The 19,159-nt window shown below is 45.3% G+C and overlaps 1 protein-coding gene across 9 annotated transcripts in view; it reads left to right on the forward strand.

The window, feature by feature from the left end:
* LOC140722631 (NACHT, LRR and PYD domains-containing protein 3-like) overlaps positions 1 to 18,905 on the forward strand; it is a 54,046-nt gene extending 35,141 nt beyond the window's left edge. For 2 of the 9 annotated variants that reach the window (XR_012097696.1, XR_012097698.1), the window contains 6 exons: positions 4,852 to 6,589; positions 7,776 to 7,862; positions 8,014 to 8,184; positions 8,342 to 8,509; positions 8,674 to 9,072; positions 16,650 to 17,467. Coding sequence is in view for 1 of the 9 variants with exons in the window: in XM_073037335.1 (XP_072893436.1) it covers positions 4,852 to 6,589; positions 7,776 to 7,862; positions 8,014 to 8,184; positions 8,342 to 8,509; positions 8,674 to 8,761 (2,252 nt within the window). In the remaining 8 variants the exon portion in view is untranslated. Of the gene's footprint in view, positions 1 to 4,851; positions 6,590 to 7,775; positions 7,863 to 8,013; positions 8,185 to 8,341; positions 8,510 to 8,673; positions 9,411 to 10,539; positions 16,148 to 16,649; positions 17,469 to 18,609 lie in introns of those variants that run through there. The other 7 variants (XR_012097690.1, XR_012097695.1, XR_012097693.1 and 4 more) reach the window with 6 other exon arrangements.
* Positions 18,906 to 19,159: the final 254 nt, after the last annotated feature.

Below are 19,159 nucleotides of genomic sequence, written 5' to 3' on the forward strand. Positions count from 1 at the left end.
AGCTGGGATGCAGGCGCTTGGATAGTTGGATCCTTCTTGCATCCCCTCTTCTTTTCAGCAGTCGCTCTTCTGGGTTCCTCAAAATTCTTGGCTTTTCCGTGGATCAGCGGCTGCCACTCATTGACCTCCATATTTGCCTGAGAGAGCCTCTGCTTAATTTGGTCCTTGTACCTCCTGCGCGGGGCACCACGATCTCTCTTGCCCTGAGAGAGTTCTTCGTAGAGTACTGCTTTCGGTAACCTGGAGTTCTCCATGCGAGGTATGTGGCCTGTCAGACAGTGGATCTGGCTGAGCAGCAAAGCGGCTTCAGGGCCTGGAAGTTGAACATATAGAGCTATGCATGTCTGTGTGATTATATGAAATATTAAACTAAATAAGTAGTGCAGAAATAGAAATTTAAAAAGAGATTAGTGAAACAGTATCGATGGGTCCAATGTCCATTCAGAAACTGGATGGCAGAGGAGAAGTTGTTCTGAATCGTTGAGTGTACGCCTTACTCTGATCGTGTGCAGTAGTCCCCATGAACCAGACGGTGATGCAGCCAGTTACAATGCTCTCCAAGTTACACCTGTAGAAATATTCGAGTGATGTTGGAAACTCCTGATGAAATATAGTCACTGTTGTGCCTTCTTTGTAGCTGCATAGATATATTGGGTCCAGGTTAGATAGTGGGAGATACTGACAGCCAGGAATTTGGAATTGTTCACTCTTTCCACATCAGATAACTTTATGAGGACTGGTGTGTTGTGTTCCCTCATCTCGCCTTTTCTGAAATCCACAATTAGCTCTATTGACATATTTTTATAACGCAAGCAGGATTCAGCACTCCGTACAAGCATATGCAAATCCAATAAGGGGTACACATCATTGAACGAAAATGAAAGCTTAACCCATAAAACATGAAGAAACTGTCATAAAACGCTAACCAATGGAAGAGTCTGACTCCCCGTGGAAGACAGCCACACGATCTGAGCCGACTAGATGTCGACAAGGAAGCGTCGAGCCCCTGGCTCAGAGTTGGAGAACTCTTCCCAGAAACAGAAGGGATCATTGTCGCAATACATGACAAGGTTGTTAACACATGTAGTTATCAAAAATACAGAATAAACGACCAATAGGTTCATGACGATAAATGCTGAAAATTACAAGAGAAACCAGAAACAATCCGACTTTACAAGATCCTGCAGTAGTTTAACTGAATCTCATTACTTGCACAAGCACAGTCAAGTGGTGGACAACGTTCACAAAAACAATGCTTAAACTACAACTGATGAGAAACACCACAACTTACAGTAAGTACAAGCCTGCTCCACTTTTAGAGTCCTATCGGAGTCCTTCATATCATACTGCGTCCGATCATTATTTCAGATAGCATAATCCATGATATGCGTTCGGATGTAATTTTACAGAATAAACAAGCAAAAGCAACTTTTTAAATATATATAGCCATTCCAAACACACATAGCTTACAGAAATGAATTAGTAAAAAAATGCCAGAAATATGTTGAATTAAAAGGACAAAATGAATGACTATGGAACACGAACAGGGTATTCGTTATCCCAATCGTAATTTCATTAACTGGTATCATCCTGAAGGCTTTACAGAATAGTATTAATAAATTAGGCCCACACGGCAATACTTGTGTAAATCTTCGAAAACCCTCGATACTATACACCACGAGAATAGTCAGAATTCTCCTATCAATTGAGACATGAGTGTGCTTGGCTATGCCTGTACCTCAGGTTTTACCAGTTTAGGCTAAGATGATGATGATGATGATGATGATGATGATGATGATGATAATAATAATAATAATAATAATAATAATAATAATAATAATAATAATAATAATAATAATAATAATAATAATAATAATAACTTATTTATAAAGCACCTTTCATCCAGACGATGCCGTTCAAACCGCATCACAACGGGATAAAGTGCAAACTAGAAAATGAAAGACAAAATGTGTCAGTCCTAATATACACCTCAGACTTCTGCACAGTACTGTAGTTTAAGGTGTTGAATTCTACAGTTTAGGGACATCGTCCCAAAAAAAACTCAACGCTGACCTCCCAATGATCCTTTGACCTTCTACCTTATTGTCTGCCTGCACTGCATTTTCTCGGCAACTGAAACACTGTTTCCCTGAACTATCCTGCTCCATTTTTCCTTCTAGATAGATAGATAGATAGATAGATAGATAGATAGATAGATAGATAGATAGATAGATAGATAGATAGATAGATACTTTATTCATCCCCATGGGGAAATTCAACTTTTTTTTCCAATGTCCCATACACTTGTTGTAGCAAAACTAATTACATACAATACTTAACTCAGTAAAAAAATATGATATGCATCTAAATCACTATCTCAAAAAGCATTAATAATAGCTTTAAAAAGGTTCTTAAGTCCTGGCGGTTGAATTGTAAAGCCTAATGGCATTGGGGAGTATTGACCTCTTCATCCTGTCTGAGGAGCATTGCATCGATAGTAACCTGTCGTTGAAACTGCTTCTCTGTCTCTGGATGGTGCTATGTAGAGGATGTTCAGAGTTATCCATAATTGACCGTAGCCTACTCAGCGCCCTTCGCTCAGCTACCGATGTTAAACTCTCCAGTACTTTGCCCACGACAGAGCCCGCCTTCCTTACCAGCTTATTAAGACGTGAGGCGTCCCTCTTCTTAATGCTTCCTCCCCAACACGCCACCACAAAGAAGAGGGCGCTCTCCACAACTGACCTATAGAACATCTTCAGCATCTCACTACAGACATTGAATGACGCCAACCTTCTAAGGAAGTACAGTCGACTCATTCTACGACCTCATTGCACCGATGTGATGTGATGATCTGTACGGATAGCATGCAGAAACGTTTTCCATTTTACAGTGGTGCATGTGACAATAATAAACCAATTTACAGATTGATTGCCAATAATACAGTGCCCCTTGGTTGCTTAAGATTGTTATACCCGGGGGGTTGGCAGTGCGGATGAGCTGCCACGTCCTATTAAATGATCCCAGTGGCAAGTAGCCTCTGTCCAGCTCCTGCCCTTCACGTGTGGTTCAGCCACTAAGCCTGGTAAAGCGTTTCTTCTGACAGGAGAAGGGGCAAAGGTGGGTTACTGATGCCTTACAGCCAGTCGCTTTGTTCAGATGGGGCTCATCGGCTGTGATTGGCAGCTCACCCAGGAACAAGAAAACTCTGATCTCAAAGCTCCGCTGCCTTGCAACTGTACCCTTCATGGGGAAGAGTTTGGGAGTAAACCCAGTGGGAAAATTCTTGACCTGGAGCCCCTAAGTCAGTGTTAAATGGTGTTCAACGCAGACTGGCATATCCTATGACACCTCTGGTGCCACGCTGTGTCAGTGTCTGCCGTTCCTTTGTGTTCATCAGATGCATGGAGAGAGGGAGCTTGCTATATCGGCAAAAGCTTCCTCTCCATATCGGAGTGTCCCGGCTTGCAGGGGCAGGACATCCACGGTCGGCTCTGACAGACGGAGGCCTCATTAGACAGCGCCCCACACCCCCACAGCAAGACTGATGAGTAGCATTTGCCAAGACATCACCACCCTCTCCCACAGACACGATGTACATCACTGAGACAGACGCTTGTGGTTTCTTCCATTATCACAGATTTCATTTTTCCATCAATCCTCCATCACTGCGATTGAAAACTACCCATTGGGATTGGAAAGCACCCATTTTCTTTCTTATCATTCCGATGGGTTATCGATCCACAACTTCAATGTGATTCTCCCCCAGACGCTGCCCGACCTGAGTATTTCCCGCATATTCTGCTCCTGTTTTGATGCAAGAGCAGTGGACACCTGTTACTCCCCAGTGTACAGCTTTGACAAAATGCACAGTGTCCTGCTCTCCATATTTCCACACCAGATCAATATTAACATCGTCTGTTAATGATGCAAGCAATGCTTTAAATATAGTGAAATGTTGTAACGGGAGTGCAGTCAGGATTGCAACAGAATATTCAAGATTCGAAAACTTTATTGTCATTCTAACTGTACATCAGCTCTGCAGGGCAGAATGAGACAGCGTTTCCCAGGAGCAATGCAATCATAACATAACAAACGCAACAATAAATAGTAAACACAACAATAAAAAGAAAAACACAACAGCCACATGTCAGTTAAAATCAAGTTAAAAGTGTCCAGTGCAGTTAAAAATGTCCAAAGTAGAGTCAGATCGAGCAGCTATTTAGCAGTCTGACTGCCTGTGGGAGGAAGCTGTTTAGCAGCCATGTGGTTTTAGTTTTGATGCTCCTGTAACGTTTGCCTGATGGCAGAAGAACAAACAGTTCATGGAGAGGGTATGCGGGGTCTTTAATGATGTACCGTGTCTTCTGGAGGCATCGACTCTGAAAGACGTCTTGGACAGAAGATAGGGAGACCCCAATAACCTTCTCTGTTCCCCTAACAACCCTCTGCAAGGTTTTCTGTCGGCAGCACTGCAGCTGGAGTTGGTACTCCACAACCTGGTGGTGTGATGCAAAAGGTCAGCACACTCTCAACCACTCCTCTGTAGAACGTAGTTAAGATGTTAGTGGGGAGTGATGCTTGTTTAAGCTTCCTCAAAAAGTGCAATCAGGGGAATGTTCACTTTCACAAATAACTAGAACCAGAAAATGAGGATTGGACATTTCCAGGGACATCCGTTACTGTCAATGCCGGTGTCTGTGAACAGAATTTTACTTTCTGTCCTAATATCCATGGAAGCATTGAATTTATTCACGTAATCTCAAACACTGAATGTTGAAATGCAGTTATAAAGTTATTTGTCAGATGAGCCATTTAACATTTTGAATATGTTCTCTGTTCCCATGGAAGATGTTCAACAGAAACACAAGGAGGCTCTGCGGGCAGAAACTGAAACACTGAAAGTGAACACGATCCTGATGACGGAGAAGGTGAAGATTTTCCAGCTGGTTGATCGATACGCTGAGCTCACGGTCATTTCTACTGTTCGAGTTCGGACACTGGTGGAACATGAGCTGCTAGCAAGAGGCAGAGACCACGAGGAGTGTAGAGAGAAAGATCTCCGCGGAGAGCTGGAAAAAATCCGGACTGATCAGTTGTTCCAGAGCAGCTTTTCCCGGAGTAAATCCAAATCTGGGAGTTCAGCAGCAGTGGCGGGAGTCCCAGGGATCGGGAAAACAACAATGGTACAAAAGATTGTTTATGACTGGGCCACAGGGATAATATACCAACAGTTCCAGTTTGTCTTCAGTTTCAAATTTCGTGATTTAAACAGTATTAACTGTCGAATAAACCTGAAGGAACTGATTCTGGATCAGCATCCTTACTTTGGGAATTTCCTGAGAGAAGTCTGGAAGAACCCAAAGGGATTGCTGTTTATATTTGATGGTTTGGATGAATTCAATGACACAATTGATTTTGCTGACAGTCGGAGAGACACAGAGGCTCAGTCCACATGCACAGATCCTGAATTCAAGTGCAAGGTGTCTGACATTGTGTACAGTTTAATCCAGGGGAAGCTGCTCCCAGGGTGTTCAGTGCTGGTGACCACCCGCCCCACTGCGTTACATTTATTGGAAAAGGCGAAGATCAGTGTCTGGGCTGAAATCCTGGGATTTGTTGATGAGGAACGGAAGAAATATTTCATCAGACATTTTGAAGATCAGACGGTGGCGGAAGCTGTTTTCAATTATGTGAAGGAGAACGAGATCCTGTACACCATGAGCTACAACCCCTCCTACTGCTGGATCCTCGCCCTGGCACTGGGCCCCTTTTTCACACAACGAGTCAGGGACCCGCAGCGAGTTCCCAAGACGATCACCCAACTGTACTCCTACTATATTTATAACATCCTGAAAAACCACGGCCGTGAGATTGAGAACCCCCGTGATGTGTTACTCAGAGTTGGTCAGATGGCCTACAGAGGAGTGTCCGAGAAGAAGATTGTGTTTACAAATGGAGACCTGATCAACTGCAATCTGCAGCCTTCCCAGTTCCTGTCCGGGTTCCTGATGGAGCTTTTGGAGAGAGAGGATTCTGCCCGGAGCGTGATGTACACATTCCCACACCTCACCATCCAAGAGTTTGTAGCTGCAGTCGCACAATTCCTGAATCCACTTCCTGGGGATATCCTGAAATTCCTCACAGAAGCCCACAACACAGAAGATGGGCGATTTGAGGTATTTCTCCGTTTTGTTGCTGGTCTCTCCAACCGAATGACAGCTCGGGGCCTGGAGGAGATTCTGGGTCCATTTCCTCATGAAACAACCTGCCGGGTGATTGACTGGGTGAAGAAGGAGGTTCTACACCAGATACATAACTCTGCTGGTAAATATGATACAAGGAGCCTCCTGACCGCATTACACTACCTGTTTGAGTCTCAGAATCGTGGACTGGCTCAGGCCACACTGGGATCTGTGGAAAAACTTTCATTCTGTGAAATGCCACTGACCCCGATTGACTGCGCGGTCCTGTCTCATGTCATCGGATTCTGTAATACAATAAAACAGCTCGATTTTTGGAACTGCCGAATTCAGTGTGAAGGAATCCAGCGGCTGGGAACCAGGCTGCACAAGTGCCAGGAGTTGAGGTAACCAGATTTCTCTCTCACTGTGAAATGTGAAACTGTTCCATTGTGTGGTTTCAATGTGAAGGAACTTGGGAAAAAAATGGAGTAAATCAAATTATGAAAAATTGTGACAAATGACGAAGGGTCAGTAATTCCCCAAGGACAGGAGGTTTCTGTGGTTCTTTCTGATGGGATCTGGAGACTTCATCAGATCAGTGAACAACGGCCATTGGTTTAATGGTAGTAAATCAGAGGAATGGCCGTGTTTCTTGCTTCCTGTGACACGTCTATTGACAATGTTCCTTCTCACTGTTGCTGACAGCGACACCGACAGTGACTGCAAGAGTTGAGTAGGAACTTCACACCCTCTTCCCGTTGAGGGACAAGGGAGGGTTAGCTGGCTTTCGCAGTGACAGGTAGGGAAATACCACTGTGAGATTGTCCTCCTCTGCCCTTCCCTGCAAGTTGCTATCGCCATCACTCCACCTGTACCCAGTACATACTCCATACACGATTCCCAGTCACCATGTCGGCATCTTTTCTCCTGATTGTGGACCTCAGTTCAGATCAACCTCTCCCATGGATCTACTTCTGCATCACCTCCTCTTGTGGGAACATCTTTACTCAACACTATACTCTTGTGGAACCTCTCTGCACAAGTCCCATTCATCCTGTGCATTCGCTTGTCCACATCCTTCCATCACCCTTTCCCCTGTGGTGATCTCTCTTCCAACCCCCGATCACTCGTCTTCATTCCGCTTCATGCTGTGGATTGTCTCTTCCCCATCCTCCATCCCCCTATGAGATCACTCTTCCCCACCCTCCTTCATCCTGTGGTATCTCTCTTCCCCATCCCCATCATCCTCTCAGGATCACTCTTCCTCATTCCCCATCACTCTATAGGGAACCCTCTTCCTTTTTCCCCTTCTTCCTGTAGGGATAATTTTCCCACCGTGTTTCCTTTGGTAATTCTCACATGAGGGACACTATACCAACTGTTGGGGAAGGAGACAGAATATGGGAAATTACAGAGTCACACTGATACACTAAATTACTGACATTTGGTAGTGACATTTGACAGTGATGAGAATTCCGATTAGTTAATTACTGAAGGGTTTCATGTTTTCTGAAATATCTGAGTGAGAGATATTCCCTCAGACCCACGGTTTCAATCTCTTTGTTCATTAGTTTGTCTCTTTGTGTTTAGACTTGGGGGGAATGACCTGGGAGATACAGGAGTGAAACTGGTGTCTGCGGCTCTGAGGAACCCGGAGTGTAAAATACAGAAACTGCGGTAAGTACCAGACTGTGGGTGATTGTGTTTGCAGTCACTGGGTATCAGACATTGGACATCAAGCTGAACAGTAATTGTGCTACTGATAAACACTGGTAATTTCCAATGTCTTCTGTCTGTATGTCTTTCACACACTCTCTCTCATTCCAAGGCTGAATGATGTCGGTCTCACTGATTCTGGTGCTGAGGATCTTGCCTCCGCTCTCAGTGCAAACCGAACACTGATTGAGCTGAACCTGAGTGTTAATAAACTGGGAGATTCAGGAGTGAAACTGGTGTCTGCGGCTCTGATGAACCCGGTGTGTAAAATACAGAAACTGTGGTAAGTACCAGTCTGTGGGAGATTGTGCTTACAGTCACTGGGTGTCTGACACTGAACATTAATGTGATCTGTAATTGTGTTACTGATAAACACTGGGGATTTGTACCATCTCCTGTCTCTCTGTATCCTTCACCCTCACTCTCTCTCTCATCTCCAGGCTGTGGGATGTCGGTCTCACAGATTCTGGTGCCAAAGATCTCGCCTCCGCTCTCAGTACAAACCGATCACTAACGGAGCTGGCCCTGAGATCAAACTCGCTCACGGACCGATCTATCCCTGCTCTCCGTGACCTCATACTGAAGGTCCCAAGTCTGGTCTCTATCGAGTGAGTCTTCCTGTTAATGTTCACGGTGATAAAATATCAGCGGATCTGTGGGTTCGCCGCTGATATTAGTTTGTCAGCGTTTTTGAAACATTAACCCCGGTCCCCTGTTACTGACACTGTTGTGTAATCTGTTTATTTCATCTTTATTCTTCCATCTGTTTCAGGCTGTTCGGGAATCGGTTCAGTGAGACCGGGGAGAAGGAACTCAGATCTCTGCAGGAACCCAGACCCGGACTGAGAGTGAACCTGTGAACGTCTGAATGTGTGAACATCCCTGCCCGTGGGATGGGGACATTTTGACCGATTCCCTGCCCTCCCGTTTGATGACAACGCTCCAGTTTTAATTCCCAGTGGTTCAAACGGATCTCTTCTCAAACCAAGCACTCTTTGACGTTGGAGGAGTTTGCATAGACATGCATTTCCCCTTTCTGACCAGCGGCTCTGTTTCTGCTGGATGTCATGGGTGCTCATTTAATGAGGTCTTGGGGAATTACACAGACGGAAAGAGCCAGGAGGTGTGACTCAGTCTGGGACACCAGTGTCCTGAGGTGGGAATATACTGGGTGAGTATACTTTTGTTCTCTTTGCTGAGGACAGTACATTCAGCAGTCTGGCCAATATAATCATGTTAAATTGACAAATAACCTGGTAGTGACCCTCGATCTGCAGCGATCCCGGACACGGCCCTGAAGTGTGATTTTATAATCATCGGTTCCCCGATGCAGAGTGACGGTGAGAAACGGGACTGATTATTCAACCGGTCACTCGTTGTCACCTGGCAGTTAATTGTATCTGACTCTGAGTGAATCAGGAACAACTTAGTTATTCCCGCAAGTTAGCAGGTTACACATTGTTTAATTTACATTTGTCATCATAAAATCAATACATCGCTATAACTTCCTGTCTTGGTGTTGGACTTGATTTGAGGTTGCTCGGGAACCCCACCATCCACAGCGATCCAGAGCTTCTCGCAGAGGCACAGCTGAGGCGGAGGGAGGTTTGCTACCCAGGATCTCGTAACCCCCACAGCACCCACGCTGATCCCATGCTTTCTTCCCGTCTGCCCCCGCGCTCCCAAGCTCTGTCCAACTCTTAACCACAGCACAGCCTAAAACCCTGCTTTTTGTGCCATCCCTTTCCCTATCTGACTGTCCCTTAAATGTCTTGAATGTATCTGCCTCAATCACGACCCTCCGCAGTGCTTTCAGACACACGCCTCTTTTTGTAAAAATAAATTATCCCTGAAATCTTTTTCCACACCGTAACCTTGCCTATTTTAACATCTCTTAAACGTTCCCAATGAATCTGCCTCTACCACCACCCCACGCATTATAGCCCACACACCAGCAGTCTGTGTAAAAAAAGAATAAACCCTGCACCTCACATGTCCTTTGGAATTACCCCATCTCACCTCTAAAATGTGCCCTCTGTTATTTGACATTTCAACCGTGGGGAAAATACTGTCTGTCTGGTAGATCCATGTCTCTCATAAATTGTATAAAATTCAGCAGATCTACTCTTAGCCTCTCCCGGTCCAGAGACGACAACCCCAGTATGTCCAAATTCTCATTATAGTGCATGCTCTCTAATCCAGGACGCATCCTGGTTAGCACCGGCTATATCTTCTGCAAAGCCTCGATGTCTTTCCTCTGATGGGGCCACCAGAGTTAATTACAGACTAAATTTATTTTTGTAAACTCTCCATGGTAGCATCTTTCCTGAAAATCAACCAGTTCTTCTCTCATTAAGTAGCCTCATGTGCAGCACCTTGTCAAATACCCTCTGAAAAAACAAGTAAACTAAATCCACTGACCTCCTTTGTTGATGCTGATTATTATATCCTCAAAATTGCAACAGGTTTCCCATTACGGAACTTATGCAGACTTTGCCCTATTTTATCACGTATCCGGACACCTCATACTCCAACATTTTCCTAACCATGAAGTAAGACTAATTGGCCTACACTTTCTTATTTTTGCCTCCCTCCTTTCTTAAGGAGTGGCGTGACATGTGTAATTTCCAATCCACAGGAACCTATTCAGATTCGAGTAGTTCACAAAGGACGCCAGTGATGCCTCCACGATCTCTGTAGCTACTCTTTCAGAAATCTGGGGTGTAGTAGAGACTGTGTTGACTGCCTGCATCACGGCTTGCTACGGAAACAGCAATGGAATCGAACCGAAAATCCTCCAAAAAATAATGGATTCGGCACAGTGGTTCATGGGTTAAACACTCCAAACCATTGAGTACCCCTGAGAGAGTGGGGCTGAGAGAAACGGGCCAGTTTATGGATATACCTCAGAGAGAGTGAGACTGAGAGACACAGGCCAGTGTATGGCTATGACCCTGAGAGAATGTACAGAGACACCTGCCTCTCCCTTCCCCCATCCCACTTTCACTCTGCCTCCTCTTCTAGCTGCCTATCACTTCTCTCATGATTCTGCCTTCTTCTACTACTCATAGTGCTTTCCCCTTACATTCCTTCTTCACCTCTCCTGCCTATCCCCTTCCTGCTTCCCCTCCCCCACCTCTTGATCTTTCCTCTGATTGGCTTTTCACCTGGCACCTTCCACCCTCCCCCAACTTCTTTATAGGGCCCCTGCCCCCTCGTTCTTCAGTCTTGATGAATGGTCTCTGCCCGAAACGTTGACCGCTCATTTCAACGGATGCTGCCCTAGCTGCTGAGTTCATCTAGCTTGTTTGTACGTGTTGAGTGTATAAATATGTCCCTGTGAGAGGAGGACTGAGAGACACTGATCAGTTTATTTATATTCTCCTGAGAGAGAGAGTCTGAGAGACACTGGTCAGTTTATTTATATACTCCTGAGAGAGAGAGAGTCAGAGAGACACTGGTCAGTTTATTTATATACTCCTGAGAGAGTGAGTCTGAGAGACACTGGTCAGTTTATTTATATACTCCTGAGAGAGTGAGTCTGAGAGACACTGGTCAGTTTATTTATATACTCCTGAGAGAGTGAGTCTGAGAGACACTGGTCAGTTTATTTATATACTCCGGAGAGAGTGAGTCTGAGAGACACTGGTCAGTTTATTTATATACTCCTGAGAGAGTGAGTCTGAGAGACACTGGTCAGTTTATTTATATACTCCTGAGAGAGTGAGTCTGAGAGACACTGGTCAGTTTATTTATATACTCCGGAGAGAGTGAGTCTGAGAGATACTGGTCGCTGTATGCATATACCGCTGTGACAGTGGGAATGAGTGAGCAGAGGCTGAGGACGAGCTTGCTCCCAGTGAGGTAAGGCTGGGTAAAGTCCTTTAATTAATCTAATTAGCTTAGAAGTAGGTAATGGAGGCTGCAGTTAGGGCAGTCGAGTGCTCCGTTTGCAGTATTCAGGAAGTCAGGGCGAGCTGAATTGTCCCTGATGACTACACATGTAAAAGGTGCATTCAGCTGCAGCTCCTGACAAACCGAGTTAGGGAACTGGGGCTGGACCTGGATGAACTTCTGATCATTTGCGAGGCAGAGGCAGTAATAGACAGGAGTTTCAGAGAGATAGTCACCCCTAAAGGTCAGGAGGCAGGTAGCTGGATGACTCAGGACGGGGAAGGGGAATAGACAGGAAGAGCAGATCACACCTGTGGCCGTTCCCATCAACAATAAGTATACCGTTTTGTATACTGTTGGTGGAGCCGACCTACCAGGGAGAAGTTGTAGTGGCCGGGTTTCTGGCACCGAGACTAGACACTCAGCTCTGAAAGGAAGGAGGGAAAAGAGGAGAGCAGTAGTGATAGGGGATACGATAGTTAGGAGGACAGATAAGAGGTTCTGTGGGAGAGATTTAGAATCTCGGATGGTCTGTTGCCTCGCTGGTGCCAGGGTCCGCGATATCTCGGATCGAGTTCTCAGTATTCTCAAGAGGGAGGGTGAGCAGCCGGATGTTGTCCATGTAGGGACCAATGACGTGGATAGGAAGAAGGAGGAGGTCCTGCAAAGAGAGTTTAGGGAGTTTGGTACAAAGTTGAAGGACAGGACCTCCAGGGTTGCAATCTCAGGATTGTTCCCCGTGCCACGTGCTAGTGAGGCTAGAAATAGGAAGATAATACAGCTAAATACGTGGCTAAGGCGATGGAGCAGGAGGGAGGGCTTAATGATTCTGGCCAATTGGGGTTCCTTCCAGGGAAAGTGGGACCTGTTCCGACGGGACGGTTTACACCTGAACTGGAAGGGGAATAATATCCTTGCGGGTAGGTTAGCTAGTGCTGCTCTGGCGGGTTTTAAACTAGATTTGCAGGGGGAGGGGAACCAGAGTGTTAGAACAGATGGTAAGGTGGAGGAGGATAAAGGTTCTTGCGAGAATTGCTTGTATAGACAGAAATCAAAGGTTTGTATGTGATAAAAATGTTCTCAGGTGCCAAACTGGGGAAGAGGCGTCTGGCTTTCAAATAGAGAATGATAGGAGACAGAGAGTGAAGGAGGATAGGTAGGTGATAGAGAAGGGACCGAAGGTTTGAAATGTATATTTTAACGCAAGGAGTGTTATGTACAAAGCGGATGAGCTCACAGCGTGGATCAGTACTTGGGGATATGATGTAGTGGCCATTACAGAGATTTGGATGGCTCAGGGACAGGAATAGTTACTTCAAGTTTTTACATGTTTCAGGAAGGACAGGGAGGGAGGCAAAAGAGGTGCGGGCGTGATACTGTTGATCAGAGATAGTGTTACGGCTGCAGGAAAGGTAGAAGTCATGAAGGGATTGTCTACGGAGTCTCTGTGGGTCGCGATTAGGAACAGGAAGGGGTCAATAACTTTACTGGGTGTTTTTATCGGCCGCTCAATAGTAGCAGGTATATGGAGGAGTAGATAGGGAAACAGATCCTGGAAAGGTGTAATAATAACAGAGTTGTCGTGTTGGGAGATTTTAATTTCCCAAATATTGATTGGTATCTCCAAACAGCAAAGGGTAGAGATGGGGTAAAGCTTATTAGGTGTGCTCAGGAAGGTTTCTTGACACAATATGTAGATAAGCCTACAAGAGGAGAGGCTGTACTTGATTTGGTATTGAGAAATAAACCTGGTCAACTGTCAGATCTCTCAGTGGGAGAGAATTTTGGAGATAGTGATCATAATTCTATCTCTTTTACCATAGCATTGGAGAGAGATTGGAACAGACAAGTCAGAAAAGCGTTCAATTGGACTAAGGGGAATTGTGAGGATGTCAGGCAGGAAAATTGGAAGCTTAAATTAGAAACAGATGTTCTCAAGGAAATGTACGGAAGAAATGTGGCAAATGTTCAGGGAATATTTGTGTGAAGTTCTGCATAGGAACGTTCCAATGGGACAGGGAAGTTATGGTAGGGTGCAGGAACGTGGAGCACAAAGGCTGTAATAAACCTGGTCAAGATGAAAAGAAGAGTTTACGAAAGGTTCAGCGAGCTAGTTAATGTTACAGATCTAGAAGATTATAAGGCTAACAGGAGGCAGCTTCAGAAGCAAATTAGGAGAGCCAGAAGGGGCCATGTGAAGGCCTTGGCGGGCAGGATTAAGGAAAACCGCAAGGCATTCTACAAGTATGTGAAGAGCAGGAGGATAAGACGTGAAAGAATAGGGCCTATCAAATGTGACAGTGGGAAAGTGTGTATGGAAACGGAGAAAATAGCAGAGGTAATTAATACTTCAGTATTCACTGTGGAAAAGGCTCTTCGTGATAATAGTGAAGACTTGCAGCAGGTTGAAAAACTTGAGCATGTAGATATTAAGAAAAAGGATGTGCTGGAGCTTTTGGAAAACATCAAGTTGGATAAGTCACCGGACCCGGATGGAAAGTACCCCAGGATACTGTAAGAGGCGAGAGAGGAGATTGCTGAGGCAATCCCGAGGGACGGGAGAGGTTCCAGAGGATTGGAGAGTTGCGAATGTTGCTCCTTTATTCAAGAAAGGGAGTAGACATAGACCTGGAAATTATAGACCAGTGAGTCTTATCTCAGTGGTTGGTAAGTTGATGGAGATGATCCTGAGAGGCAGGATTTATGAATATTTGGAGAGGTATAATATGATTCGGAATAGTCAGCACGACTTTGTCAAAAGCAGTTCTTGCCTTACAAGCCTGATTGAATTATTTTGAGGACGTGTCTAAACATATTGATGAAAGAAGAGCAGTAGAAGTGGTGTATTTGGATTTCTGCAAGGCATTTGATAGGTACCCCATGCAAGGCTTATTTAGAAAGTACGGAGGCATGGGATCCAGGATGACGTTGCTTTGTGGATCAAGAACTGGCTTGCCCACAGAAGGCAAAGGAAGGTTGTAGACGGGTCATATTCTGTATGGAGGAAGGTTGCCAGTGGAGTGCCTCAAGGATTTATTCTGGGACTCCTACTCTTCGTGATTTTTATAAATGACCTGGATGAGGAAGTGGAGGGATGGGTTAGTAAGTTTGCTGATATCACTAAGGTTGGAGTTGTTGTGGATAGTGTGGAGGGATGCCAAAGGTTATAGCGAGACATTGATAGGATGAAAAACTGGGCTGAGAAGTGGCAGATGGAATTAAATCCAGATAAATGTGAAGTGGTTCATTTTGGTAGGTCAAATATGATGGCAGAATATAGTATTAATGGTAAGACTCTTGGCAGTGTGGACGGTCAGAGGGATCTTGGGGTCCGGGTCCGAGTCCATAGGACGTTCAACGCTGCACAGTTTGACTCAGTGGTTAAGAAGGCGTAAGGTGTATTAGCGTTAATGAATCGTGGTATTGAATTTAGGAGCCGACAGATAACATCGCAGCCATATAGGACCCTGTTCAGACCCCACTTGGAGTACTGTAAACACGAGGAAATCTGCTGATGCTGGAAATTCAAGTAACACATACAAGATGCTGGTGGAATGCAGCAGGCCAGGGAGCATCTATAGGAAGAAGTACAGACGAAGTTTCAGTCGGAGACCATTCGTAAGGACAATCTGAAAGAAACGATAGTAAGATTTGAAAGTAGGAGACGCAGGGGGAAATCCGAAATGTTAGAAGATAGGAGGGGGAGGGGTGAAGCTAAGAACTAGAAAGGTGAGTGGGAAAAGGGATACAGAGCTGGAGAAGGGAAAGGATCATGATTCGAGGCCTAGGGAGAAAGAAAGGGGGAGGGGAGCAGCAGAGGGAGATGGAGAACAAGCAAGGAGTGATTGCGAGAGGAGCAGAGAGAGAGAAAAAAAGGGGCGGGAATAAATAAATAAATTTGAGATGGGGTAAGAAGGGGAGGAGGGGCATTAACGGAAGTTAAATCAATGTTCATGCCATCAGGTCGGAGGGTACCCAGACGGATTATAAGATTGTTTTTCCTCCAACCTGAGTGTGGCTTCATTTTGACAGTAGAGAAGCCATGGATAGACTTATCAGAATGGGAATGGGACGTGGAATTAAAATGTGTGGCCACTGGGAGATCCTGTTTTCTCTGGCGGACAGAGCGTAGGTGTTCAGCGAAACGGTCTCCCAGTCTGCGTCGGGTCTCACCCATATATAAAAGGCCGCACCGGGAACACCGGACGCAGTATACCACACCAGCCGACTCACAGGTGACGCGTCGCCTCACCTGGAAGGACTGTCTGGGGCCCTGAATGGTGGTGAGGGAATAAATATAAGCACAATTGTAGCAATTGTTCCGTTTACAAGGATAAGTGCCAGGAGGGAGATTGATGGGAAAGGATGGGGGGGTGGGGGACGAGCAGACAAGGGAGTCGCGTAGGGAGCGATTCCTGCGAAAAGCAGAAGGGGGGGAGGGTAAAATGTGCTTGGTAGTGGGATCACGTTGGAGGTGACGGAAGTCACGGAGAATTACACGTTGGACCTGGAGGCTGGTGGGGTGGTAGGTGTTACGTACCCGTGACACGTGATAGTGGTGTACTTGTCACGTGACAGGTGTTGAAGCTATACTGGACTTGAGGTAATGGTCTTGTGATGGTGGAGTGACGTCATTTTTCCGCCAGTAGAGGTCATGTGACAGGTTTTTTTTCCAGGGTACAAAAGGAAGACCCCTCCCTGTGAAGAGGGGCAGTTCGTGGCAAGATTTGCCATGTTGACTTCATGCCACTGCGTGATTTCATGTTATGACGCAGTTTAGTTGAAAGATGGATTTTTATTTAATGTCTAAAGTTTAAAAGATCATTGCCAGCAGTTTCTTTATAATACTGCTAGTTGAGTATCAGTGGGGAGTGAAGATCGGAGTTCGGAAGTTGAAAAATCGAGGAAAGTCGATTTCGGCGGTGAAACAGGTTCGACCTTGTTTGATCCTCATTCGGAAGGAATTCGTTGACTGTGCTCGTGTTAATCCCTGTGAAATAGCAGAAAGGATTGGGAACAGTGTTGTAAAGGAAAGGTCAGTGACTTGAAGCCGTTTCATTTTCCATCTTCGTAAATTCTCCTTGGGAAAAGTATAGTTCGACTGGGAACCGCAACGACACGACGTGAAGGAGAATTTAAATCGTCTTAAAAAGTCTCTCCCTTAAATGGACTGTAAGCATTTTGAACTTTTGCAATACTACTTTGAAAAACTGTTTTTGCAACATCGCTTTAAGAACTGTTTAAGCTGCCGCACAGCAGCTGATTTCTGGTTACGTTAGTGATTTGTTTATTTTTGGGGGTTTGTTTTCAGTGTTTAATAAACGTGTTATTTGTTATAAAAACCCCTGCCTCACTCATATATTTATTGTTGCTGAATCCGTAACAGAGGTAAGGACAAGGGGAACCCTATCCCGAGTGGGGTGGCGGGTGGATCGGGTAATGGCAGATGTGCGGGATATGAGGGAGATGCGTTTGAGAGCAGAGTTGATGGTGGACGAAGGGAAGCCCCTTTGTTTAAAATAGGAAGACATCTTCGTCCTGGAATGAAAAGCCTCATCCTGAGAGCAGATGCGGCAGAGACGGAGGAATTGTGAGAAGGGATATCATTTTTGCAAGAGACAGGGTGGGTAGAGGTATATTCCAGGTAGCTGTTAGGGTACGTAGGCTTGTAGTAGATATCAGTAGATAGGCCTGTCTCCAGAGACGGAGACAGAAAGATCATGGAAGGGGAGGGAGGTGTCGGAAATTGACCAGGTAAATTTGAGGGCAGATTGAAAGTTGGAGGCAATGTTAATGAAGTCAACGAGCTCAGCATGCGTGCATCTTGTTACCCCTGTTCTCCCTCACACAATATTTATTAGCTAAGTTTGTCTTTCATTTCAGAAATTCTGCTGACAATTTTTCAAACCATTCACGTCATTCACATATTCTGCGCGCTCCTATATATCAGCTCCCCGCTTTCATTATGAATGGAAGGGAGAGGCAGGCAGAAAAGAAGAAGACTGCACGAGCAGTGTGTCAAAATGCGTCACACGCCTACGTTGGCAATCTTTTCAGTAATGACTGATCTTTACCGGCATGCATAGTCTTTCGATGCCAGTTCCGAAAAGCTCGCTATCGCTCTAACTTCAGGGTTTTTTTTCAATGTGTACGGGCTGTTTCTGACGATCTGCCTCTCAGAGAATGCGGTGTCAATGCAATTCAATTAAAAGCAGGTTTTAGTCAAAATGTCCCTTGTTCACGAGTGGCAGACAATTGAAAACATTCAACATATTTTCTGCTCAATTCAAAGCTACGTTTTGAAAACTATCGCCCTGACTCTTCAAAGCCCAATAAAATACAGATATAAAGGGATTACCCTTGAACAAGAAGAACTTACAGCCTGCGGTATCAATTAAATTAGCGAGGTGGTTTTGTTCTGTAAAGACGTCGGCGCTGCAGGGTCAGAACCCCGGTAAGAGGAGAACACTGTTACTGAAGTACAGAATGATAGGAATTTAGTTCATCCCGGAGCCAGAGAATAACAGCCGTACAGAGAAAGCTGCAAAGCCATGCGCTTGAAATGGCCACTCTCAGTGATAAATGATGGCGGACAGATGATTGCTAACAAAATTATAGAATTGTAAAGCGGGGTTCCTTCTTTCTCTTTGTTACTGTGTATGCTAATCAAAATGGCTTCTTTGTTTTGCTAAAAGTAGGAAAGCTTCTTTGTTGCGAGAGAGTGCTGGAAGCTTGTTTGGGTTAAAATTTACTGATAACGAGAATTGTATTCCTTTGTTAACCAATTGGGATTAATGTTGTTCTTTCTTCTGAGTCGGTAAGCTATTGTTGATGGACTTTTGGGGAGCCGGCGCGAGGGTGTGAGAGAGAGAGGACGCGATACTGTAAACTGGGCGAGGAACGGACCCCAAGCGGAGGTCCAAGGCCAGGAGGTACCCCGAGGAGAGGAGATGAAGCTAGATGTGCTTGGTTGACCACTTCGGATGGTCCTGAGCTGCGAGTCGAGGAGTTCGGAGGGGATCGAATGGTGGCCCGAAAACTTCAGTAATTGAGCTCCAACGGTTGTGCACTAAGTGGTTTGGACTTTGAAAAGTTTGGCGCCTTTTCGTTATTTTCTTTTCCTTCATATATACTGTATGGCTATTAATCAGGTATAGTAATCTTTATAAACTGTAATCATTTAATCGCATATGGTATCCTGTTTGTTCTTTGGCGAGGCGAGGACATCACACAGCATCGACACAAGCTGATTACCCAGTTTGGCGGGGCCGAAGGCTGCTCCCCCTGGATGAGAACGAGCTGAGCGAGCCTGAGGCGACCCAGGGGGTTACATTGTGGGGTGCTCGTCCGGGATTGATTTCTGT

This window comes from Hemitrygon akajei, unplaced genomic scaffold (assembly GCF_048418815.1).
Source record: "Hemitrygon akajei unplaced genomic scaffold, sHemAka1.3 Scf000082, whole genome shotgun sequence".
NCBI lineage: Eukaryota > Metazoa > Chordata > Chondrichthyes > Myliobatiformes > Dasyatidae > Hemitrygon > Hemitrygon akajei.